Below are 27,480 nucleotides of genomic sequence, written 5' to 3' on the forward strand. Positions count from 1 at the left end.
GGGCCCAGGGGTACTGCTTGATTGCAACTGACTTGTTTTGGGAAGAGAGAAATGAATCTGGGATACGGCTTGATAAACCACTTTCACATATAGCTTAGAGTGTTCACACAACACATTATATATGCTTTGATGTGATGTAATATGCGAACCCAGCCAAATGTGACTATACATAGAACCAACCAAGGTTTACCGTGATGTGCCAAGTATGATTCTACCAGGATTCCTAATCCATCTCTTAATCCCTGAAGGCTTAACCACAATGTCTCGTACGCAATGTTCTCATCATTCTTTCTTTTGGCAACAACCCCAATACCTTTAAACCAGCTTGTTCTAGAAACATCAGAAAATGATCGTGCTAATTTCCATCCTGGGAAACAACCCTACCTTCTAATATTTCCAGATCGAGTTTCTGTTATGAACATAGGAAGGAAAAAAATGGTTGAGTGTGGAATAAGAAGTTAAGGAGAAACAATGGCTGAAATAATTAGTAAAGTCTCCAAAAATGGTCTTCAGAAGAAAAAACATATTTTCTTTCCAACTTGGTGCCCCTGGAAGGTACTGAATTCCCAGAATGCCTGACAAAAGGCTAAATTGCCTCAACCTTCTGGGAATACATCTGGCTCCACACATCTGGAAGTACCATACAGAAGAAGACCATCAAGCCTACTGCCAGCAGACAGACCAACTGCTTTCCATCACACCCAAAGTTGGCTTGTTCTAACAATCCCAGCAGAACAGGCAAAGTAAGGAGAAACCTTCCCAAGCCAGAAGTTTATGGAAGATCTGCCACTGAAGAGCAAGTGGGCTTTGACACAGCTGGAAGAAGGAGGCAGGGAGTGGTGAGGAGAAGAAGAAAAAAATAAGTTGCTTTGGATTGCATCTTTTGTTCCTGTGTTATTTAATGCCACCTGAGCTGCCCAAATGAGCAGGTTGTAATGGATAATCCTGCCCATCCCTCACCCTTCCTTTCTTTGTAGAGGGTATGTTGAGAAAGAATGAGTTCTTTTTCCTTAAGTGGTCAGGTCTGTAACTTGGAGAGCTATAGTACTTTTAAAGCCCTATTACTATGGCCCTTACAGCTGGAGTAATTACTCAACAAATCTAACAATGCAGGGGCAGTCTTAGCTTTAGACATGCCTGAAATCTCTTACGTGATCCTGACTGATCTGGCTTCAGATCCTCTTTGGATACTGCAGGTGCCTTGATTATCCTGAAGAATGGGGGGAGACTGGGAGAGAGGCAGGAGAATGGGTCCCAGTTGATTTTCCTGGACGACCTGGCTACTTGTAGTGTTACTGATCATAGTACCTATCCAGTTGGGAGGACTAGAGTCTTCCACACACAGGCACAGATCTTTTGCCTTTCAACTATGATACCAAAGGAGTTACAGTGCTACCAGTGAGGAATTACCCTAAGGGCATATGACCTTCCCTTTTGGTTTCTTTATATCCATAGGATGAGGCCAGGTCACAGAAATAATCCAGAAGTTTTGAGAAATATAATAGCTTGTACTTTTAGGCAGTACGAAGTACTAGTAGTTTTGTGCTAGTAGCTTTTCCGTGAAGCACAGTAGCTTATCTAGTATTTACATTAAGAGTTAGCAAAGCAATACCTTCCTTTTTTTTTCTTGCTAGCATTTTATTTTATTTATTTCATTTCTATAGCTATCTCAACATTTCTAGGCGGTGTACATCATAAAAAACATAAAGCAATACAAAAATATGAATTTTGTATGTCATCCTTGTGCACGGACCCGGTCTTCTTTATACTGATACATTTTAAATATTGTTCAATAAATATATGTGTTGCTGAAGCGAGCACCCACTAATGCAGTTGATCCTTTGGGTTGTGTCAATACATGGAATTGACCAACTGGCTTGTTGTCTGAGCTTGAGGTCAAGGGCTGAGAGTGACTGGGCCCAAAGTCACCTAGCCAGCTTTCATGCCTAAGGCAGGTCCAGACCTTGGTTTCTAGACCTTCTTTTCTACTTATGGCGCCTTAACCACTACAGTAGAACAACTGGCCTCTCTGCAAAGCAACAGCTTCCTGAATCATTAAAAATAATAGTGTCTGAGGTCTTTTGCAAGATAGTTTTATAAAATGATTTTGGAGGGGAGCGGGAGGCATGGGTAAATCTAGCAAGGTGTTATATGAGATGTCAACTGAAGCTGACTTCTTCTGTATTATATTATAATAGCTCTATTTTGGAACTGGCAATCTTTTTTGGAAAATGAGTTAATGGATGTAGGTGTAGAGAACTAGGGAGAGGAAACATTCTCTCTCTCTCTCTCTCTCTCTCTCTCTCTCACACACACACACACACACACACACACACACACACACACAGAGGGAGAGAGGGAGAGGGAGAAGGAGAGGGAGAAAAAGAGAGACTATTTAGAAACTGGCAATTCATATCTTACATGAGTCTTGGACTATTGCTATTAGTGGTGGGATTCAAAATTTTTTACTACTTCTTTGGGAGTGGCTTTGTGGGGGTGGCTTTGTGGGCATGGCAGAGGAAGGTTACTGCAAAATCCCATTCCCTCCCCACCCCACTAACCTGCTTCCACGGCAACCAAAGAAGACCCAGCCGATCAGCTGGGACTCGGGAGGCAGAGAATAGACGGGGGCAGGGCCAGTCAGAGGTGGGATTTGCTGATTCTCCGAACTACTCAAAATTTCCACTACCGATTCTCCAGAACTGGTCAGAAGTTGCTGAATACCACCTCTGTGCTGTATGATGTTCAAGGCTGGGTTTACTTAGGAAAATATCTAGAAACTTCATTGAGTGACTAATATTCTAATTGTGTGTTTGTGTGTGTGTGTTGAACAGCCTGAATCAATCCACCTTTAAAAGAAATGTATGACCTGTAATCTACCATGCAGTTGATATTAGATATTACTTGACTTCCCAACTAGGGCTGAGAAAGATAGTCTCAAAATCATCCAGCCAGCTTCTGTGGGTGGACTAGAATGGGTCTCCGCTCCTATTGCAGCACCTTAATCACCACTTCACACTACCACTGGCTGTCTCTCCCCAACACACACATACAAACAAAATGGTAAAACAGCGATAAACAATGACCACTGCATACATATAATACATGACAATAATACCAGACAGCAAATAATACCAGAAATAGCTCTAAATCTGCCATGTTTATTTTAACCATAAGAGCTCTAAAAATGCCTTGCATACCAGAGGCACATTTCTGCAGAGAAAATAAACTTATCTACTTCATTAGGACTGTTGAAAAAGATTCTATTCTAAATCCAACTTTGACTGAAATAAGGAATAGTTAATGTGATTTTACAATGAAGAAATAAATGTATCTACCTTTTTTTATTTGCATCTTTTTACCCATCATGTGGTTTTATGTTTTTTCTACTTTTTTCAAATCCCTCCAAAAATACACATTTAAATATATAGTTTTGGAAAAATATACTTTTGCACAATTTTTTTTTTAAACACACACACAAGGCAAGCAGAAAATAGATTCTATTAGCAACCTTTTTAATCTTTTAATGATTACAATATGTATTAATAACAACTTTGCAGGGGAGGAAATTCCTCGGTGTAACTTTTATGTGAAAGGATATGTGGATTTATTTCTGATATTAATCACAGATTTATGGTCTGAGTATGTTTTCAAGTTTAGTTTCTCTTGATTCAAAGCAATGGCCATCTGTCAATGTCATTATTTGACTATGACTGAGTGGATCTTGAATATCTGATCATAAAACAAAGCAGGAATTCCACTCATGCCTGAGCTAAAAGGGGGAGTGACTTTTACACTACCTTACAAGATGTAGATACAAAACATCTGGAAACAAATTCAACATGTACTGACCTTTTTATAGAAATGGCTGGCCAGACAGATTAGACTTCTACAGCCTAGCTCCTCAAGATGTCATAGAGAAACCAACCCCGTAATTCCTCTAGCAATATAGCCAAGCCATTCTGCCTGGGAATTCTGGGAACTACAATTGTGTCACATCTGGAGAACATCGGGTTGGGAATAAGCTGGGCTACCTCTTTAAGATGAAAGCAAACCGTTTTTTATCTTGTCTAGCATTTGTGTAGCGAGGCAAGGTTAACATTTTAATTAGCCTTGCCTCCTGCTGAGTTCTGTTGCTCTGAACCTTAATGTTTTCAGATTAAATAAATTAAAACCATACCAATGTTTTATTTTGTGTGTGTGTGTGTGTGTGTGTGTGTGTGTGTGTGAGAGAGAGAGAGAGAGAGAGAGACATTTTTCTCTGCTCCATTGTTTCTATCTGCCCTGAGGATACTTTTTCTGCCATTCATCCAAATATAAATTTTAAAGAAAACAGATAAATGACTAATAAACAACAGAGAAGAAAACCAGAGGAAAATAGACCCAGCAGGATTTGCAGCTTAATGAAGTTCACCAGCCGTTCCCTTTTTTGTAACTGAATCCAAGATCACAGGGGAAAACCTTCCACAGCATACACCGAGGGACACTCCTGCAACACCAAAGCTCGAAATGTGCACCTTTTAAAACTTGATTTGGGCAAATGTCAGGTCACTGGGCAGGGGTGCATTAGACACACACTCACTAAGCCAGAATGTCTCCGGAAGGATATTCTGGTTCTATGTGGCAGCCCACAGCATAGTGCAAATCTGCCCCTCCTTTTCTGGGCCCTGTGCATTTGAGGTCTACATTTGCAGGCAAGTCACTGCTAGAAAGGATGGAAAGAGCAGGTGTATCCTCTGATGGAGGCAAAGGGCTCTCCCTTCTCTCAACTGCAGAGGTCCCTATCATTCTTTCCAAGCTACAGGCTACCTCCCTTCGCCCCCTCCCCATCCCGCAGCCACCTCATGGAGGGCTTTCTCCGTGGCCTGCTTCTTCTCTTCCATCCAGAACATTTTCAGCTTTAAAAACACAAGCATGTCCTTCTTCAGATGCGCTCCCAAGAACTCTGCTGCGTTTTGGCTCGTTGGCACTAGCCTTCAAGGGACAGCTGTGATGGGTGTATCTATCCATGCTTCTCCAAAGTGTAACATAAGCCTTGTTCCAAGAAATCATGAGTTACAGCCCTGTCTGGGAACCGCTTACAGAGACAGCTGTTGCCCCATTGGTCCCAGAGAATAGGAAATACCAAACGGACGGCAATTTTTCCCGTTGGTGGAGGGGGAGGGGATTAGTTCAGTTGCATTTATTTTGAGTGTTTTAGCCCACCCTGCCACTGGAGGCTGAGGATAAGGGCCAACATTTAATTCAATCAATAGTCAAAACATAACTTAAAACCAACAACTAACCACCAAAATAACATCCAGATAGATTGTAACCACAAGCATGCTCTCTCCCTCTCCCTCTCCCCCCTCTCTCTCACATACACAAACACACACACGCACACACACTTATGAAATAAAAACTTTCCTTTTGCTTGGAGCTTTATGTGAGAATTCCAAAGAAATATGGGAGCAATCCCAAAGAATGCCTTCTGAGGAGTAACCAAGGGCAGTAAGTACCCCTGAAAGCCCGCACAAATAAAATTGAAGTTTGCAGGACACTTGGTGATTCATGGATGCAATCTAGAACTCCAATGATTGCCAACTCTTCCCTCATTCGCTAAAGCAACTCTGTTTCTTCGTGTGGTTCAAAGCAGTTCACACCTTTCGTTACACCTTTCTTCTTACAGATGTTCAAACAGAAAATCAATAACAACAGAGCACAAGTTGAAGTTCTGTTAATAGCTGCATCAAGAAACCTCCACAGAAAACTTACTCAATGAGGTTGTTGGAATGCTGAGGAAGTTCCCACCCAGATCAAAGTCAATCCAATAAAGTATACCTTTGAAAAAGCTCATCATATGCTGAACGCTTCTGTGAAACACGAAAGCTTGGCCAACTGCAGGCATTCTTTCTGATTAAGAGTTTTGTTTAATCAAAGAAAGTGAACAGGGGGAAGCTTTGAACTTATCTGGTCTCTTATTTGGCACCAGGTACTCACTGGCCCATCCTTGGTGATTTCTACACCTTATTGCCACATCTTCGACAGCTTGCTGGTGGAAGCTGTACCTTGATGGTGGAGCTATGACTAGAAAGTACTCTAAGTAGGGTGGGGAATGCAATCTCTTTTGCCTCCAGCTCCTGTTGCTACATCTCCAACAACCATAGCTAAGTACAGTGGTTTCTGCCAGGGACTTCTCTTGGCTTGCCAAGCTTTGAGGATTTTATTTTATTTTTTCCCAAATGCATCATCAAAGCAATGAGCTTGCACTTGCTCTTTTGCCTTCTGTCTCTCTCATACACTCCTAGTTTGCCGGGGCTGCAACCTTCTGCTTACCCTACTCCAGAATCCCACCCGTTTAAGTTAATGAATTTACGCTGGAGTTTGGCTTAAGCCAGGGCTGTCAAACTCCCGGCCCATGGGCCGGATGTGTCACTTGCTGGCCACGTCCATGCCAGGTTTAGCAAAGGGCGAAAAAGTCCTGATACGTCACATGACACTGCCGTGACACCCCTGGCTTAAACACTAAACTGTTAGTTTTCACATAAAACCTACTGCTAAGATGTGCCAAACACTATAATGTAAACGCGATTCAGAATCTGGTGAAGAGACTGGCATTGGGAGTGAGGAAGAGGAGATTTACGAAACATACACAACTGATTTCCATCTGGGCAAGAAAAAGGTTGCGAAGTTCCAGGGCAAAGACTTCTATTTATTGCATGATATGACGAAGCACGCTGTCAATAGAATCTTACTCCAGCGAGATAACCATGTCAGCTTGTTGCAATAAAGGCCACGTAAGACTATTTTTAGAATTGGTTAACGTCATTTCATAGGGCAATTTAAACGTTCTAGTTTCTACTTCAGATTACAATACTTTCCCATTTCTGTTTTATCTGAAGGATAAAACCATCAGACAGATTAGCTCAACAGTGTGGGCCAGGAGCTGCATCAAAATGTAGGAGTACACCACATTTTTGCATTCGCTAAGATCATGTAACTAAAATTGTTGCTCCCTGCGTATTCATCGTTCCGCTCTCTATCATGTTAAAGGTCCCAATTTGGAAATCTCCTCTAATGAGGTTTTGGAGGCCACAATACATATTATTCAAAGGCACAAACAGTCTGTACTCCACTTTTAATACAAGGAATAGGGTCCCGTCCCGTCCCCGCTTCAAGCTCCTTTTCTTGAAAGCATTTGGTTGCTCACTGGGGGAAAAAAGTTTTTCCTTCCCAGCTATAACACCGTGCCTAATGTTTAATTTAGCTTGCTGCTTACAGCCTCGTTTTCTCCTCCATGGGTTTTAATTGTTTGCTTTTTATGATGATTGGGTGCTACTTTATGCTTTAACCATTCTATTGTTCTTTCAGTTGGGAAAATAGTTTCAGATGTCTTCAGAGAAAAAACCAGTTAATGCATACGTGCACCAAATCAAAACCAGACGGAAAGAAGTCTGGGGAATCAAGAGGAGGGAACGTATGCATGTATGTATGTACTGTTCATGTGTGTGTGTGTGTGTGTGTGTGCCTGTGCCTGTGTGTATGCTTCTTTCTGTGTGTGTAACATATAGGCATGCGTGAATGTGTATCAGCAAAATCACTCGATTAAAAATTTCCAATTAGCTACGGTTGGCTGCAGACTTTGACAGAAACCCCCACCACCATCATACAAACACTCTTGTATGACAACACAATCAGAGTTGGAGAAGTAAGAGAAGGACCACAGACTGTCTGCATGCGTATACATAGAAACCCTGCTGGCGCAGTAGTTAGAATGCAGTATTGCAAGCTAATTCAGCTCACTGCCTGGAGTTCAATCCTGATCGGCTCAAGGTTGACTCAGCTTTCCATCCTTGCGAAGTGGCTAAAATAAGGGCCCGGATTTTGGGGGGCAGTAGGCTGACTCTGTAAATCATTTATAGAGGGCTATAGGACACCATATACTGCGTTTCCCCAAAAATACAACCTACCCCGAAAGTAAGTCCTAGCTTGATTTTTACATGTGCATCCAATATAAGCCCTACCCCCCAAAATAAGCCCTACTTAAGACCGCCCACCCACCCTCTCCAGGGTGCATGGTTAAAAATTAAGCTAGGGAGGGGGTGGGCGATGGAGCTGCCGCACTACTTTCCTTCAGCCAGGCCTCGCACACCCCAACATCTGCCTTTCTGGCCCATTTCTTCTGCAGCTGGCAAGGCTTTTCTGAAGCCAATAACAGAGCTCCAGATCAATCCAGCTTCCTGAAAGCCCCTGAAAACAAACAGGAGGCCGGGGATGATGCGCGCAAGTGAGTTGAGTCAGTGGACACCCCCCCTCTCGAAAATAAGACCTGGTATCTTTTTTGGTGGCCCAAAAAATATAAGACCCAGTCTTATTTTCGGGGAAACACGGGTAAGTCTAAATGCTACCGCTATATTCACAGACAAAACATTGACTTTTAGGATGATCCTGCCTCAATCTCCAGACAACCATGCAAGGCCCTCCTGTATGAAATGCCGGAAATCTGATGTTAAAACAGGAGTAAGCAAGGAGAAGCAAGCAGCCTGGCTTGGGTAAGGCACCTTCCTAGAGCAGAAAGCAGGAAAATGTCTAACGCTAAGTACCAGGCCTTGGCAATACTACAGTTTCTCATTCTACTGTGTGGAGAAGGAAAGCCCTCAGGGAATTCCCAGCTTGAGGTGGAGATGCTTAGTCTCTTGGATGGCGTATAGTTACTCCTCAGTAGAATATCAAGGAAGGGCTTCTTGCACAATTCTGGAGGCCGTTCCTTCCACCTACCTTCTCTTTTCAAAGTAACAGGGCAATTCATGTTAGGGTTAGGCATGGAGCCTGGGACCTCACCAGTCCTGCCAGAAAAAAAAAAAACACAAGCAGGCATACAATTTAACCACAATATAGCCACGCAAACCAAACGAAATCCACTATGCAGCATGCAAAGTTCAAGAGGCCATTCTTTCCCTTTTCAAACTGGATTCAAAAGAATGCACGCTGTGTGCAGATTATGATGGGGGAAATGTACCTGGACGATGGCAAGGGCAATTGTTATGTTAAAAATCAAGATAATTTAAAAGAGCGGTGAAAAGAGATAACTACAGACAGTCCTTGACTTATGACTGCAACTGAGCCCCGAGTTTCTGTTGTTAAGCGAGATATTTCTTAGGGGAGATTTTGCCCCATTTTATGACCTTTCGTGTCACGGTTGTTAAGGGAATCACCGCTGTTGTTAAGGTGGTAAAATGGTTGTTAAGTGAATCGGGCCTCCCCATTGACTGTGCTCGTCAGAAGGTCGCAAAAGGAGATCGATCCCGTGACCTCCTGGGACACTGCAACCGCCGAGCATCTGAAGTCTGATGCCGCAACGGTCGAGTGGAAAACAGCATGTCACTTTTTTCAGGACCGTTGTTAACTTTGAACGGCCGCTAAATGAACTGTTATAAGTTGAGGACTACCTGTACAGCCCTGGAATTTTTTTTTTAAAAAAGTGTTTCATGCCTATCATATTCTCTAACCGGTTTAGTCTCTGGAGAATCTATAGTCTTGTGGAGGCTACAACCTTCCAGAATCTGGCCCAATTTATACTGGCCCTGTCAGCTCTGGACTCTTGGAATTATAACCTGGATAGGGAGGAAAAACTAGATTAGCATTTAAACCTTAATGTAAAAGCTCCGAGCTTCACCTCAAACAAGTTCTACACCCAATCCAGAAAAAAATATTATAATGCTGACATCCAGCTTACTTTTTTCACTGTGTTTTGAGACTTTTCTCTTATCTTCTTTTGGGGCTTCTCAAAGAGATAACTTTCCACAAGAGGTTTAATTAGGGACTGAAGGGATTTGTAAAACTGGTTGGCCTTTCTTACTTGTGTCCCAGATTTAGAATGTGGGGTCAACACAGTGGTGGGATTCAAATTTTTTTTTTACTACAGGTTCTGTGGGTGTGGCTTGGTGGGCGTAGCAGGGGAAGGATACTGTAAACTCTCCAGTCAGAAGTGGGATTTGCCAGTTCTCCGAACTACTCAAAATATCCACTACCGGTTCTCCAGAACTGGTCAGGACCTGCTGAATACAACCTCTGGGTCAACATCTCCAACTAGCCTCCTTTCTTTTTTGTAAATTGGGGGTGGGGAGAAGAGGAGGGAAAAGAAAACTGAGCGACGTGGAAGATTTTATCCCACCCACCCATTCAGGATTATGGTTTCGTGTAGAAAACGCAGGCATTGTCAAAGACAACCACCACCAAAAAAACAACAACCCACCAGAGTTACTATTTATTGTATTTATCTCTGTCTATCTACAGGAGTTGTTTGCTAAACAGAGCCAGCTCTGCAATCTCAAGTCTAGCAGGTATTTTTAGTTGCCTCCTTTTGCAACAAACAGCTCTACAGGCAAATATTTTTTTCTCGTTAATGAACACCGATCTCTGGACAGATCAGAAAATACTGAGGCTGGATTCCTTCTTTCCCCTCCCCCCGACAAACCAACTTTCCCACCAGGCCACCCCCTTCCTCAGCTTCTACTGTTTCCTCTTTTGAAGCTCTGGGAGGTTTCCTCAACAGAGTCCTTGGCTGGAGGCCCCCTTGGGGAGATGCCATTTCGGGGCAGAGCTAGTGACGCCAGCAGTTCTCCAACGTCAATGGGGCCTCGTGAAAAGCAAGAGGAGGAGGGGGAGGAGGGGTGGGGGAGGAGGAGGAGGAGGACTGCTTGGTGTATGTGTCTTGGCTGTGCTTTCCAAAGAGTAAGAATCAGCCCTGTAAGATCAACATTACATCGGAATAATAAAAATTGGCAGGATTACACCAAAACAACCCAAAACAAACTTTTTAAAGCAGCGGGTGGACAGATGGTGAATTGGAGATCACTAGATAATTGTGGTCAGGCCTGTAAATGAAGATGGAGGAGGTGGGGTGGATTAAGTTACAGCTTCACTGGATTTGGAAGAAAAGATCTGGAGAAGCAATACAAGGTTGCTTGATCAGTGACTCAAGATGAACTTGATCTTAGTGCAGAGACGCAGCTGAGCTGCAAATCTTCCTGGTCACACCTTAGTTATGGGAGCATGGATTTCTTTGCTGATTTTTAATCCTGATACTCCATGTGTGAGATCCAAACCCAATCCTCTACCTAAATTCTGATGAGTTCCAGGGATCTCTGTATTACTTTGTAACAAAGATTTGGAACCTATTACCTGTAGTCCCTTTATCTGCACGGGCACCCCGATGGGATCAATATATTCACTTGTTGGCAATCTAACAAATATCTCCACTACCCATGGTTTAGTACAGTGGTGGGATTCAAACTTTTTTTACTACCGGTTCTGTGGGCTGGCTTGGTGGGCGTGGCAGGGGCAGGATACTGTCAAATCTCCTGTCAGAGGTGATATTTGCCAGTTCTCTGAACTACTCAAAATTTCTGCTACCGGTTCTCCAGAACTGGTCAGAACCTGCTGAATACCACCTCTGCTTTAGTACAAACTAGGATCTCAAGAAACACTTCTTTATTGGACTTGCTCTGCCTAGTTAAGGAAGGTAAGCAGTTACATAGAAGAGGGTTTTTTGTATATGGGCAGAAATTTATGAAACATCTTCTCTAATGGCCCAGGCCTGGTGCCTCAGTTAATGTCTTTCGGGCTCTTTTCTTCAGGGCAATGCCATAATTTTCTACTCACTTTAGTTTTTAAATGCCTGATACACATGGGAATTTTTTTCCCTTTAAAAATGGTGTTTATTTCCTAACTGCATGTTATCCTTTCCATCATTTTACTCTTTTTTTTTTTAAAAAATGTAATTTGCTTTAAAAACGTTAGCTATTGGATAGATAATGGTGAATATAAAATAATAATAAGACCTTAACCCATTTTTTCCTTGGGGAAGGGACCTCTCATGGTAAACCAAGATATATTACTAAACTCTCTCCCCAGTGTGACCGGGTGCCAATGAAATGATCAATGCGTGGCTTCCGATGTAAAACAGATTTACACAGCCCCTTAAGACTGACTCCTTGCATCAGTAGCATGATGCAACATAACTCACGTACATCAGGCTGCATGTTGTCCTTTCCCTCTGGGACCAAGTAAAATAAAATCAGCTCTTCAGAGATTGCAAATACAAGGAGGGGTAGAATTGGGCTTTGCAATAAATCAGCAAAGATTTCTGACTTCCCATTCTTTATGGTGATGACAAAGCTTTCTTATTTCAACCCCCTCTCCCCCATTCCAGCCAAATTATACCTAGAGCTGAAGGTGCTGATCATCCTGATATAAAAATCATTGGGGTGGGAGGGTAGGGGGGAGAAATTCCAAGCTTCTCTTTTATGGAATGGGTGAAACCCTTTTCAGATAAGCATCCAGAGTCAGCAAGAGTCCAGAATTTGGCAAATCCACAGATGACAGCCTCTGGAATCAAGTATGTTACAGAGAGTTCAATCACCTCCTCTTCAACTTGTTCTTGGATTCAGTTCTTCAGCACGCAGAAGACAATGTTAATAATAATGTTTGTTTTTTTAAAAAAAAAAACCTCACTAAAGTCTTTGCCAAAGAGTAAAATGATTGCAACATTCGATCAACAGAATTGACACCTCACCACCACCACCCATTTTGAGAAGACCGCCGCCATCTGTGCTTTTCCATCTGAGGCCAGTGGGTACCGTTCCTTGCCAACTGGGCCAAAACATTCTGTTCAGAAGGAGCCACAATGAGCAATGCGAAAAGATCCTTGATGTCAAAATATCAAAATGGCAAAATTCCCTGAGCTGGTCAAAGCAATATCGAAACAGAGATACCTCTGTAAATATAGCCCGGTTGGATCCTGCCAAGGCCAATTTTAGTCCAGTAGTTTGTTTCTCTCAGTGGACTGACAAGCAGAAGGTAAGATATATTCTTCACCTGTAGTATTTATTTACTACTGCCATATTCACTACAAATATATTACTATCTGTTTAAACTTGGATAAATGTGGCCTCTAATCCAAACCAGGAGAGGTGGTTGGTTGCCATTGAGCTTTCTTGTGCAAACGTTGCACCTTCTCTTCATTGCATCTTCTCTTCCCAAAAACATTTTGTGAGTCAAGTTTCTCACTACTGGGTCATCCCCGAGGCTCTCCATCCCTTGTCACCTATTATTTTCATGTAATTCACAACACCTTTGCCTCCACTGATATATAAGGGAGGAGGAAGTATATGGTTGTCTATAACAGGGCATGCTATGTAGACATAACACAAATCCCATTTTTACCTGCCCATAAAACCAATTTCTTTTTTCTTGGAGGGTTCAACTCCTGACTCTCTTATCTCCCTCAAAGCGATTAATAAATTGAAGAAGGTTTCATTTTCAACTACAGTAACAACAAATAAATACTATTTATAAACTAGGAATAGAAAAGCATGCACACCCATACACGTATTTCATACATGTATGATATCAGTCCCAAAGGATCCAATCCAATTGCAAAACTGACCAAGTAAATCCAGTTTCCAGAGAAAAAAGACTCAGCCTTTTCTTTCTAGTTAGAAATTAAAAGAGATTGGACCCAATGGATTGTAGTTGGGGAAGAGTTTGACAAAATGAAAGTGGCTGCCATGATGCTCCGTTCTGATGGAGACATCCTGTCTCTTCTCAAGCAGAAAAAGGATAGTGATAATTTAATAGCAGAAAAAAAATGGGGTGTGACCCTCATAATGTATTATCACGAGAGTCGTTAGTGAATCCTCCCATTTCAAGGGAGTCAATGCTCTACAGAAAGTTTAACATCATTTTCTGCAAGCACACAAACACAATGATTATTTCCACTTGGAGCCTGTCATTGATGCATGTGGTTAGAGCTGCCAACTTAAACCTGGAATCTCAGCAACCTTCTCTGCTTATTAAGAAAACTGCTGGATAGTTATGAGCAAATCACTCTTCTCCCCAAGTTTACCATATTGCACCAAAAGGACAAAGACAGTGATGTCCTTGAGTCGCTCTTGATTGCAGAGGACCACACGGCTACAGCTATTCAGTGTTTGTGACTGTATATAGACCATGGCTGTCAAACTCACGGAGTCACGTTGCCATCACGTGACATATCACAATGTTTTTTCCTTCATGGAGCTGGGGTGAGCGTGGCCTGTGAGTGACACATCTGGCCCATGGGACACTAGTTTGACACCCCTGATACAAACGCTGTCTTTTTCTGGACTCCCCCCGCCCAGTTTCTCATCTGCATATCCTAACAGTCTCCCTTCCAAGAATTAACCAGGCACAACCTCACTAAGTTTCCTAGCCCAGATAAGACCAGTCATCCTTCCCCTGCTGAGACCCTGGAATGGTGTTTTGTGAAAAAGTAGCCTGAGATCATAGAATGATGCTGCCTGCAAGGTGATATACAGCCCTGCCTTCAAAGGACAACATGTGCTCTTCTCCCCTTCCCTTCATATTTTGAAATGTGCAGCAGGAGTGGGCTTAATAAATGCTTAATTATTAAACTAATTGTTTAATTTCAGTTGAGTTACACTAAGTTTAGTCTTTGCTTTGGCCATTCAACGGCTCGGGGCTATTCTTGGAGCCAGACCAAGGCTCAGCATCTCTGCTGCAAAGGAGATTACAGAATACGTTAGATCCAACAGAGGGGCCTCCTTGTTGGGCAGGGGTGCAAAGGCAGATTCCTGATGCTAGGCCTGCCTGCGAGTCCAAAGGGACACCCATCTGTCAAGCCACTGACGCCCCGTCTGCCCGTATCAAGGCCGCCTCCCCTCATCCTCTTCCATTTTCTCCGTGATGCAAAGCAAGGGTGAGGCCCAGTACTTGCTTGGGAGGAGTGATGCCAGATGACATCGTTTTCCATGAGATCCTTTGAATTTGCTCTGGCGCTGGGAGAGCTCTCTCCACCCAGAAGGAATGCTTCCCCCCCACCCCCCAACACTATTCCAGATCTAATTTCAAGCCTTGTTTGCACAGAAAACAACACCAAGAGATGGACAAAATGTCCAGATTTAGGTCACAGAGACTCGAGCTGGTTTTCACAACCCATTCACGCTGGAGGAGAAGCGCTTCCACAAGCATTGGGGGGCGGGGGCTATAAATAAACAAACAAACAAACAAACAAATAAATAAATAAATGAGAGCGCACAAGAAAACAACATGGGTTTCTTGAAATTAAATACAGCCTGCTCTTCCCCTGAGCTTTTTATGAACTTTGCTTTAAGTTGGAGATCCGTTCCTTGGAGAGCAAGGGTTAGGGAAGTCCCCCCCACCCACCCACCCCACAAAAAAGAAAGCCAACTGCCAGCAGTTGCTTTCTGAGAAGGCTGGCCTGCAAGCATCCTGCAGCTGCAAGGAGGAGGGAGGCAGCAGGGGGAGGTTTTATTTGGCATTGAGATATGAAGTCCCCACCCCAGTGAACGGGTCCTTGGCTTGCTGGTTTGTTTAGCTGACAGGGGTCCAGCTGAACTAAAGCTTTACTAAAGCGAGCTTGGGCTTTTCTCTCTCTCTCTCTCTCTCTCTGTCTCTCTCTTTCTTGCTCTCTTTCTGAAGCAGCTGTGCCTGTGACAAAATCAAGGGACCAAGGGAAAGGAAGTATCTGTGCCATTCGATTTGCACCCACAGCTATCTATAACCCAGGCAAAATCATTTCAAATATAATCACAGCCATATCGGGTGATGGGAAAGGAAAGCTGAATGGGAACTTTGGTTGAGCAGCTTCAGATTCAGAAATACAGGCGTGTTTCTGAGTTCTCCTCGTGGCCCAATGCAACACAGGAAACAAGGGGAAGGGTGGGAGACAATGTATGAGTTGACACAGAGAGTAATGCTTTGGGTCGAACATGGCCACCTGTTCATGAGTTGCCAGCAGTACATTTAAGTTGTGGTGTGCATGTGTGTGTGTCTCTGATACTATAGTATCTTAGATAATTGTTCTCAACACAGCTTGATTTAGAAACAAAGGATCTTTTAAATTTAAGAACTAAACCCAAAAGTAAACTCCTCTATTTCACTGGAAATGAGCAGCAATTTCAATTCTACTTCTTTAATAACTGTGAAACATGCAATTAAGCATTTAGATCCAGCTGAGTGGAGTTCCCATTTGGTTCTTTAATTATCATGTTCGGTCACCACTTTATATTTTAAATCTCTGGCGGTGATGGTGGTTTAATGTTATATGGCTATTCTCCCCCCCCCCCCCATTTACGGCTTGTTTTATTTATTTAGCAAATATATATATAGTCACTCATCTCACTGAACATGATTCTGGGCAGCATATAACCAATAACAATTAAAACAATTTAACAGCCATTAAAACAATTACATATACATTTTTTAAAAATGAAACCAAGTTTGTGGGAGAATCGCCCATGCTTCGCAGGCTCCGCATGTTTTGGGGAAAAGTTGTTGGAAGAACCGTGTTTAAGGGCTCTCTGGAAGTCTAGTTAGGATGGAGCATGTGGGGTGAGGGGGTGATGCTCCAGAGGGCAGGAATCAGAGCCAAAAAGACATGTCTTCTGGATCTCATCAGGTGAAATTCCTTAGCTGCATTTTTGTTGAATGCCACCCAGAGTCACACAGTTTGAGTTGGGCAGACCTGCAACTCCATAAAATAAATAAACCCAAGAAAAGAAAATTAGAGATGAAAGTGTTGTAAAAGGTAACTGGGCTCCAAGCATTGTGCATGTATGGGTGCATAACATTTGGAGGGGCACTTCGCGATGCAACAAAAAAAGGCCTTATCCCGCCTCAGAAGCACTGAATCAGACACATTCCTCGCAGGCCCTCTGTGACTCTTGTTCAGACTTTCCAGTTGTTCCATAAAGCAAGATAAATAATGAGAGGAACACGAGATGGAGCTAAATAGCAATAACGGTAGCAATATACGTCATTTATAAGAGACCTTGCCTACTGCAGGGTGGCTTAGAGATTTTGTCATAGCCTTCTCCAACCTGGCTAATGGACTACACTCCATGCCCAATCATATCTGTTCCCAATGTCATTCATAATTTGTGTTAAGAAAACCCCAAGCCTCCCAAATTATATTTAAATATGTCTCTTCAAATCTACCTTTTCTCTTAATATACACTTATAAATATATTCGCTTGAAAAAAATGCACTTTACTTCATTCTTAATTTTAAAATGGATTAAATGAAAACTAAACCTACCCTTAAACAGATAACACTTGAAACAAAAAGCAGATACATAAATAGAACAGCCTATGCAAAATACAGACCATAATAAATCACTGAATACCCATAGATGGGCTACTGCAGCACAGAGAACATTCTTTTTCTGACTGATTCGACGTGAGTGTAATTTCTTTGGTACACACCCACAGACAACCATTATACGCATACACAATATAACCCTCTCCCAATGTATCCTCACAGCATTGTGAAGTTCACCAATCTTGCTTGAGTATTCTAAGCCCTCTACAGTTCTGGATAACCAGTTCTGGATTCCCAATGCACTAAATTAGAATGCAGCTTCCAAAATTCTGGGTGCTTCTTCTCAGGGCCCTGGCATTACCCCCATATCATCACACATTCCTTCTCTGCTCTAGCTCTGCCCCAGTTGGTTGCTCTCAGTGGGGGACAGAGCAGTGTGGCTAGCTCAGACAATCCGAACGCCACAAAGTTACACTGTGTGTTGCAAAGGAGTGAATGAACTCCTTAACCCAAAGCTCTCATTTTGGGAACATAGGATTCCAAGCATCTACAGATGTTAAGGCCACAGAACTCCAAAACTCCGCCAGCAAAATAAATTAAAAAAAGAAACCCTACAGTGGAATAAACGTTTGCAGGAACCTCCACCCCCACTCCCAAAAGCAGCTCAGTCAAAGTTTAGCTTTTATACAGTATATTGAAGAGGGGAGTGTTTGTTTTTTTTAAAAAATGCACACTTTTCTCTTCCCTGGGTTCTTCCTGGGATATATTACATCAAAAGTCTACAGCCTCAGCTTTTCCTGGGGCAAGCAGGTGGAGGATGCCAAGCTTTGCTGTTGGCACATGTGGGCCTCAGTGCTGCCCACCCTGCCATGGTCTTTGCCAAAGGGTGCTGTGATGACGCACATCCTGCTAAAACCCTCACGAGGCTGTGCAGATCCAACATGTCGAGGCCGTTTCGACCCACTCTTGCCAAGCTTGTGTGCATTCCAAAGCTGATCCTATGCCAGCACCTCTCCATGCTATAAAACAAAATGGTTTCTTTTTAAAGAGGAGGAGGAGGAGGATGATAGAGGATAGATTTGGTAGATTAATTGGAAACACAGTCAGGGTGTTGCAACTGGGCATAGATGGTTTCTGCTTTCAGAAACAAATGTATTCATTCTCAGCCCTGGAGCAGTCCCCCCCAATGGAAGGGGACATTTTTGCCGCATGAGCTCACCGCCCTCCTCCCAATGCGAAGGCAGCAAACAGCACCATCGGGACCTCACAGCCCAGGCTCTGGACGCTGCAGCTGGGCTCCCATAGACGTGCTGCTTGCGTCAGAAGGCAGGCCACACAAAGGACTCGCGGCTGCAGCAGAGATTCCTTTGGCGTTCACAGCCAGCAGCTCTTGGAAGAGAGAAGGAGTATCTGTTTGCCGTGGGAGCCCGCAGGTCACTGCATGGGAGCCAAGTTGCAAATGCAATAAGGAAGAGCAAAATTAAATTGATAATCATCAGTCTGCCTTTGAGGGCAAAGGATTGCTTTGTTAATCAATCCGAGGGATTTTTGGTTTGCCAATTTAGATGCAAAGAGTTTTCTTCTCTGAGCAGGAAGCTGAATTCTGCTGTTTTGAATTGTACACGTTCAGGGTGGGAACAGGGAAGGGACTTCATCCTGGGTATGAAAGAAGGGAGGCTGCCTTGTTTATGGGAGACCTTGCCACATTATAATATAAGAACCTAGTCACTATTAACTCCCAAATCCTGCCTGATTCAAGGAAGAGGGACTGAGACACATCTAGATGCCTTATACTGCATAAACCAGCCAGTATCTGGACACAACAACCGCAAAAAAAGAAAATAAAATCCACCATCTCCCTCTAGTCATTCAGATGCTGTGGTCTACTTGTGCTTTTATTTCAAACTGCCTTGGCCAAGCCTGAATGGGAAAGGCTCAGAAGGTCTCCTAGAAATGCCACGGAGATTGGTACATACGTAAGAGGGTTCTCCAATGCCTGGTAACCTTTGGGCAGTATTCTTCAACCTTATGCCTCTTGCGAGTTATTAAAAGTCCACTCTCACAACAGGGATAAAGGCTAGGACGCTGGGAGCTGCAGTCCAACCCGGAAGAATGGCTGCCACGAGGGATACATACTGGCTTATTCTCTAGGAGTAGTGGGGAGAACGTGGCCCTGCAGAAAGGAGGAAATTGCATTTCCCAACATGCTTCATGATTACTCCATGCCTGGTGGTGCTCTGGGAACTATATTTCAGCCACATCCAGAGAACCAGAGTTGCAAGCCTTGTTTTAACTCTTCCTAAGAATACTGGCTGAGCCTTCCATCTATGTGGTCCCTTACTGGTAGCTTGTTTCCCAGCAGTTGTCTTTTCCTGGCCTATGAATGATATCAGTCATCTTCCAAGTTCAGGCAAGTTCCAGTTCTGTCATTAACCCTCTGCCCTATGTTTATAGCCCAGCAGCCAACTTTTGTTAAATATATCTATAACTTTGTGAAACTGTTCCAATTTAAGCTGACTGGAACACATTCTTCCTCTTGACTTGGCTATGCTGAAACCAAGATGAAAAACAAGATTGCAGGAAAAGACTCAAGGACTTCAGATTTAACTCATAAGCTGTAGTGCTGAAGGTTTAATCCGAGGGAACACCTCTGGGCCCAGGAAAATGTCAGAGCTCTCATTCAAGCAAGCTTGTAAACTGCCCCCTGCCCTCAGAGTGAATCACCTTGGCCACCAGGTGAATAGGTACGAAACATTTACAGATTGCCTTACGGTCAGTGCTCTCTCTTGCCCTCCATTTTTTGCAATTTGGGAAGGAAAACGGCCCATCACTGGTGAGCATGATCATTTGAATGAACAATGAAACTAAAGCAGAAACAGTGTTGAGGGAGTTGGTTTGGAAGCAGTCCCCACGTGCTTCATTTACACTACCATTGCTCTTGCACTGGGTAAAAAAAAAACCTGACAAAACCTGTTGTGCAGGTTGTTGTGTTGTGTGGTTTTGTTTTGTTTTTTGCAGCAATTCACTGCAGGACCATGTAGGAGGGGAATTGAGAGTGTGGGAGCTCCAGACAGCACAGAGAGCATCCCTCATTTTTATCCTAGTGGTTAAAACACCAGATTTAGAAGGCAGGAGACCATGAGTTCTAATCCTGTTACCGGCTGAGTGAGTTTGGGCCAGTCACTTTCTCTCAGCCCAACCCACTTCGCAGGACTGTTGTTAGGAGGAAAACAGGGGGAAGAAAGAGTATTCGGTATTTTTCACCACCTTGCGTTATTTATAAAAAAATTAGAAAGGTAGGATAAAAAAAGGTTCAAAAAAAAATATCCTAAGGTGACGGATATCTGTATTGATACCAGTGGCACTTAAATAAAAAAAATAAGGCAGGTGGGAGGATTATGAATTGGGTTCCCTGCTTACCCATCTCAGTCAGAGTCGCTTAGGCCAGTCACTCTCTCTCAGCCCATCCCACCTCACATGGTTGCTGTTGTCAGGAAAATGAGGTGTGTGTGTGTGTGTGTGTGTGTGTGTGTGATAAAAAAATTGGAGGAGGAAAACAGAGGATCTTCCTCACAAAATCCTGAATAACTATAGATTTTTACCCCTGAGGGAAACTCTATACAACTGATGAAGCAACTGGACAACTTCAATGCTCCTACAAGTGCTGATTTTTTTTAAAGTGCCACAAGTCTCTTTAAAAGAGCTGAAGTGGTTCACTAACTGCAAGATAGTAAGCTCAAGCTGCAGGCAAAAGGCCTGCCATGTTTTCTCTTCAAAAGTTACATCTGTCTCACGTGCTGGGAAGAGAAAGTGATAAGCTGAGTACCAGCCAAGAGTCCTTGCCTTTTGCATGTGGGTGTGTAAACCAAAAGAATTCTAGACCTGGCCTTGTATGAATCGTCTTTATATTCATTCTCACCAGGGTGTCAAAGGAGGCAGCTGCAAGGTTGACAGCCGTTTCCAGTCCATGAGATGGAGATAGGTACAAGATTTGCTCAAGATGAACTAAAAAGCTCCACAGTTGGATGGAAATGTAAAACTGTTAAAAGATTCGGATCTTTTCAATCAAAGATAACATAGCCGTAAGGGCTTGCAGTTCGTTTACCACACAGGCCCATGCACACACATACATTTTTGACTAAGGTAGATAGATCAGGATCTACCAGTCATGGGATTGGCAATGTGGCCCCAGAAGGTGCCCGATCATATTCTGAGCTGTGGCTCCTCTAAATAAAAACCTGTCAAGCCTTGCACAAGCTTGAACTAAGATCTAATCTAAAACTTTGAGAATGTAAAGTTTCAATAAGATTTTTTTCCCACTACTTTGCACAAAATTAACCATTGGTACCTTAGCAGTTTTCATAATGCAGTAGACCTATCCAAATTTCCGATTTATGTTTATTTTAACAGCAACATTTCCTCCAAAGCTCTAAATTGTATTGCTGAAATGCCACAAACAAATAACACAAACAATCTGTTTCGGTGGGAGAAGGGAACTTATTTCTTTCTCTTGTACTCAAAACTAATATTTCTACTTTAAACATACTCACACACGAATATAACACACATGTTGACAATGAATATATCATGGGTGATACAAGCCACTTAGGTCTCTCAGGTCTCTCAAGCTGAATCCGTTTTCAGAAAGGCCAATCTTACAGCAAATGGAATGTTCTTAAGTCATTGCCGCACATTATTTGATGAGATTTTTTTTTTTCTTAACTCCTCCCTCCCACTTTTTCTCTCTTTAGCTTCTCAGTTGAGAATATTACCTGGGGATGATTTGGCTAATCCTGAACCAGAGATCTCAAAAAGAACTGAAGAGGGTGGAGTGGGAAGAGGCAATTTCAGCAATTCTCTGCCTTACTCTCACCATCTAAGGGCCACTAAAGACCCATGAGTTGCCTCTACCTCCAAAGGGGCAGAAATACAATAATCCCAAGTCAGCTTTGTGACTCTCTAATGGAGCGACATGAAGAAGAAGTGAGCCTCGAAACAAGAAGGATCTTGGTGGCATCCATAAGTTGTTAAACTATTGGTATAGTTGGGTCAAACTTCCTCCTAGCCCCATTTCCAAAGTTTGTTTCACACATTCTTGATGTTCATTGCTTTATCCTTGATAATGGCCGAAAGGTATGAATGGACTCTTCAGCATAACACTGGGCCTATCATTTTATCTGTGGATTAAAACCATGATGGTCAACTGCAGTCTTGTCGGATCTGACGGCTTCTGGACACACCAGACAACGACTGCCAACATGGCCAAATGGCCTAGCTGAATGGAGACCTGGAAACATCTTTAAGAATTGGTAACAATACAAGGCAACGTAGTTGATTTATGCCCACATCACTGCTTGCTTTTTAACAAATGAGAAAGATCAGTCTCATATATCTCCTGAATGGATTTAGATCACATGCAAACATTGTGGAGATGATTTACATTTTTCTAACAACTGTAGCAAAAGCTAGTTTAGCAGAGGTAACATTCCCACCCACCCCCAAATGGTTTACAATATTATAAAATCAAATGCTCACACTACTTGCACTATGTGTTTGTTATTTTAAATTAAGCTCCCATCTGTGTGGTTCAGTCAGCCTGTCAAACACTCAGTGACTGTTGTGCAATGGCTCTGTTTGCAGAGAGGGAGAGCGGCCTTTAAAAGTAAGAGCACGTTCCATGGATGCCTCAGACTGTTTAAGAATAAGCAACTGCTTAATTTATGGCCTTTAAAATCTATCTCCTCCCCGCAGTGTGGAGTTTTTGGGCAATCATGCATTTTGCAAACAGATTTTCATGACTGTGAAGGGGGAAGCAGTGAGGAGGGGAAGGAAACCATGTTATCTCTAGAGCTCAGCAGTTTTTGAGTGACCCCCAATAACAGGTATGGGCACCAGCATAAAGTTAAAAACCTGGGGGGTCTCCAGATGTTGCTGAATTACTTCTATCAACATCTCTGAACACTGCCAACTATCCAATGCAACTAAAGGAAACCAGGGTAAGGAACCTAATTTCATACAGTGACCCAAAAGGCAGAGTCAAATTTTTTGACTGTCAGTATTAAGAGGCACATCTCATTTCTTAATGAGTAGCTAGCTTGCCTACCATCACCACTCTGAATTTTCCATTATTTCATATCTCCCAATCCAAAAGTGAATGGTCTTGGAGGCAGGACACCTTGATTGTGGTCTCAACTTTACAGAGCATGCAACGTGGCTTGCCCTGTTTGTGTACAGCTTTGGGAGAGCTTCTGAAAAACTTTTTGAAGACACTGTACTGAGGACAGCAAGAGAAGGCCCATCTTTTTTTATTTATTTTCCTTTTTTTAAAAAAAATGAGGTTATGCTATAATTTGTTTTAGATGGATAACACCAAGCACTGTTGAGTTTGCAATGGTATAAAAATAAATTGATGATAATAGATAGATAGATAGATAGATAGATAGATAGATAGATAGATAGATAGACAGACAGATAGATGATAGACAAGATAGATAGATGATAGATGGATAGATGATAGATAGATGATAGATAGATATAGATGATTCTGTACCTGTCAACAGTGGTGTCCCCGAATGCAGTGCTCTAGGACCAACTCTCTTCATACTCTACATAAATGACCTCTGTGATCATATTAAGAACAACTGCATTCTCTTCGCTGATGATGTAAAGCTATTCAACACCACCGACAATACTGCTAACCTTCAAAAAGACCTCGACTATGTATCAGAATGGTCAAACAAATGGCAACTTCAAATCTCAACAAATAAATGCTCTGTCTTACATATTGGCAAAAAAAACCCAGAAAATAAAATACAAGCTGAATAGTCATGACCTTGTTGACGATCCAAACTCTTTCAAGGACCTTGGATTACTCATCTCTAAGGATCTAAGTGCTAGAGTCCACTGTAACTACATAGCCAAAAAGGCATTAAGAATTGTTAACCTAATCCTACGTAGCTTTTTCTCTGGTAATATCACACTACTAACTAGAGCATACAAAACATTTGTTAGACCAATACTTGAATACAGCTCATCACTTTGGAACCCGCATTACCTATCTGATATTAATACAGTTGAGAAAGTCCAGAAATATTTCACAAGAAGAGTTCTCCACTCCTCTACTTGTTGCAGAATACCTTATGCCACCAGACTTGAAATTCTAGACCTAGAAAATCTAGAACTACGCCACCTTCGGTCCGATCTAAGTATAGTACATAAAATTATACATTGCAATGTCCTACCTGTCAATGAATACTTCACCTTCAACCATAACAATACAAGAGCACACAATAGATACAAACTCAAGGTAAACCGCACCAAACTTGATTGCAGGAAATACAACTTCAGCAACAGAGTGGTCAATGTCTGGAATACTCTACCTGACTCTGTAGTTTCTTCCCCAAACCCCAAAAACTTTAACCTTAGACTGTCTACTATTGACCTCACCCCTTTCCTAAGAGGTCTGTAAGGAGGGGTGCATAAGCACACCAACATGCCTCCTGTCTCTGTTCTACTGTTTCTTTTTTTCTTATTCATATCCATTTCATGTATTCATAACTATGTTTATATTTAGACCTGTTATCTTATAATTGCTTGACAAAATAAAATAAATAAAAAATAAAATAAATAAATAATGATAGATAGATAGATAGATAGATAGATAGATAGATAGATAGGCAGGCTTTGAAGGTGGAATACTAAAGGGCTAACTCTAAAGGAGCACATAGGGCCAGAACAAAATCACCATTTAGAGTTAAATATGGATAATTCCTCTTAAGAATGTAACACTCTCCCATTTATGTCAAACTAAACATTGCAAGTGGTAGTGTCTTTAGTTGGAGCTCTGGGGTTGTATTCAAGGCTGCGGGGTGGCTGCATGGATCTACAAGTTGTGCATCCCCCCCCCCCACCCAATCCATTCCTATAACTTCATAATCCATCTACCAGTTCTCTCTGCATGTTGCCTGCTCGCAAGACCCTGAGGGTCTGAGTGATGAACTCCAGGTGCTCATCTCTTCTAGGGACCGATGAGAGAGTTGTGGCTAGCTATTCTTCTAAAAAGCCAGCTTCCCTTTCTGACTCATTTTGGAAATAGGTTATTGTGCATTCCTGAGAAAAAGGAAAGCACATTTGCCAGCCAAGAAGAAAGGAAGCCAAGCCAAGAAGAAACGGTTGCCAGCCAAGAAGAAAGGAAGCCTTCCTGATGCCCAGACAAGACTCAATTTCAGAGTTAACTTGCGTAAGATCGATCTGCTCATCTTATTACCTTGTCTACAGAGTCTCTATCAACATCGTCCAATCAAGGTGGCCTCTAGATATAAACCTCAATGTTCAGCATCCCTCAAATAGCACAGCCACTTTAGAGAATTTGAGGAAATTAATTTGGAAACACCCCAGTATGCAAAGTCTGTTCTATGGGACCATCTAATTTCCGTAATAAATACAAAAATATTTCTGGGGCGCATAGCTGTCCAATATCCTGCAAATTTAAGGAGAATTTGCAGGATATGGATGAAATCTCAGTCTATTACCTCGAAGTTACACTAAAGTTAATGGGAGATAGACAGGAACTAAGACTCATGCAGAACTGAAGATCACCCAGTTGGACCCGATGGTTGCATGTGATTGTGTAAAATGGCATTCATTGACCTGAAAAGCAGATCCTGCACCTGCAAGAAAATCTGAGGAGGAGGAAGAGCTAACATTTCATAGTGCTGCAATGGAACCTGAATGGCAAGTCATTTTAAATGGAGCCATCTATTGCATTTACCAATTACTCACAGTTCTACATGCTGTAAGTGGGTGAGCGTGATACCAGCTGCAGATTGTCTTTTTTAGCCTATACAAATTCCTGGTGGAATGTGGTTGCACTGGTTTTACAGAGTATTTGTTTTTGTCTGTATGCACGTGTGTACACAACAAGTCAAGAAATGGAATCCTTTTTTAAAAAATAAATTCTATTAATGAACAACAAACAGAAAAACATTTAAAAACAATGAAGGTGGTGCATTCATAACAAAAAATCCAAATTTACATATGTACATAAATATTAATCATCATTAATACAATTACTCCTTTCTTTTTTTAAACCAGTGGTAAAACTTCTCCCAAATTTTGTAATAATCAGTTTCAGTCTTATCTTTTAATTCTTGAGTTACTCTATCCATTTCAGTGCACGACCAAATTTTTCTAATTATTTCTATCTCTTCTGGCATATCATTTCCTTTCCATCTTTGGGCAAAAGCTAGTCTCGCAGCAGTGGCGACATGAACTATTAGGTATATTATTTCTTTATTACATTTCCCCAGATTTATTCCCAATAAAAAAATTTCAGGTCTAAACTCTGTTTTAATTTTACACATCTCTTCTTACCAGTTTCTAATTTTCAGCCAATATATTTGGACTTTTTCACATTTCCACGATACATGATAGTATGTTCCAATTGTATGATAGTATGATTCCAATGGAATCCTATTGTCCTTCTCCAATAAGGTTACCACTGAAGACTCCTGCCTCCGACCCCATTGGGAGTCCTATCTCCCAGTGTTTGAATTCTGCTGTACCACTGTGGAAATTAAACTCTTTCTTTGTCTAAGTTTCCACAGGTTTGGTACCCTTGGTCCCAAATAAAATGCAATTGAAGGTTCTACTATTATTTTGCCCAAACTTGCTTCCCCAGAGCTGGACTACAGCTTTCATTATCCTTGACTATAAGCCATAGTGACTGGGACTACACGGCAATTGCTGATCATAGAAGGTTGGACATGCCTGATTTTCAGTCATGTTGCTGCCTCCCCAAATGCCCATGACATGAAGAAACCATCTCTGTGTCTGTGCATTCCCCTGATAAAGAACCTCCTTTAAATCATAAAGATGCATAGGCCTGCTGATGTTTCTATTCTCTTTGGCCTAGTATGTCTTGCAAGAACACAAGAACTTTTGGCTGCAGTGACAGTATAACCTGATTCAAATTATAGAACACTACCATCGTTTCACTACAAACTGTAGTCTTGGGCTTGTTTGCCAAAAAAATGTTTTTTCTCCCTTCCCTTCCCTTTCCATATCTTTGCTTTTCAGCTAGATGAGTTTTGATGATTTATAAAACTGGTTCACAACTTTGTGAGACTTCAGTTAATTGAGGTTTGCCATCAGTGTTGCATTATTATGGTCCTGTAACTGCCACATTCTGAGTAAGAGCACAGGAATACTTAGCCGATGATTTATTTTCTTTGAGGTTCAAACTAGACACGATATATAAGAGGTTGAGGTTTTTTCCCCCTCTGGAGGCATTTAAATCAAGGAAATGGGAGTGGGAGAATATAATTAAACCCACAATCTAATCTGGCTCCCCGACAAACTGCTTTTACTATTAAATAA

General features: G+C 42.1%; 1 protein-coding gene across 14 annotated transcripts in view; it reads right to left on the bottom strand.

Annotated features, from left to right (window-relative positions):
- Positions 1-27,480, bottom strand: part of HDAC7 (histone deacetylase 7) — a 224,155-nt gene that overhangs the window by 79,322 nt on the left and 117,353 nt on the right. For 2 of the 14 annotated variants that reach the window (XM_087925516.1, XM_087925517.1), the window contains exon 3: positions 8,758-8,825. The exons of the other annotated variants lie outside the window; for them this stretch is intronic. In XM_087925516.1, coding sequence (XP_087781642.1) covers positions 8,758-8,803 — 46 coding nt within the window. In that variant the 5' untranslated portion in view covers positions 8,804-8,825. The remainder of the gene's footprint in view (positions 1-8,757; positions 8,826-27,480) is intronic. 14 annotated transcript variants of the gene reach the window in all.

Source organism: Pseudonaja textilis, chromosome 2, assembly GCF_049901715.1.
Source record: "Pseudonaja textilis isolate UNSWEBS1 chromosome 2, rPseTex1.2, whole genome shotgun sequence".
Classification (NCBI taxonomy): domain Eukaryota; kingdom Metazoa; phylum Chordata; class Lepidosauria; order Squamata; family Elapidae; genus Pseudonaja; species Pseudonaja textilis.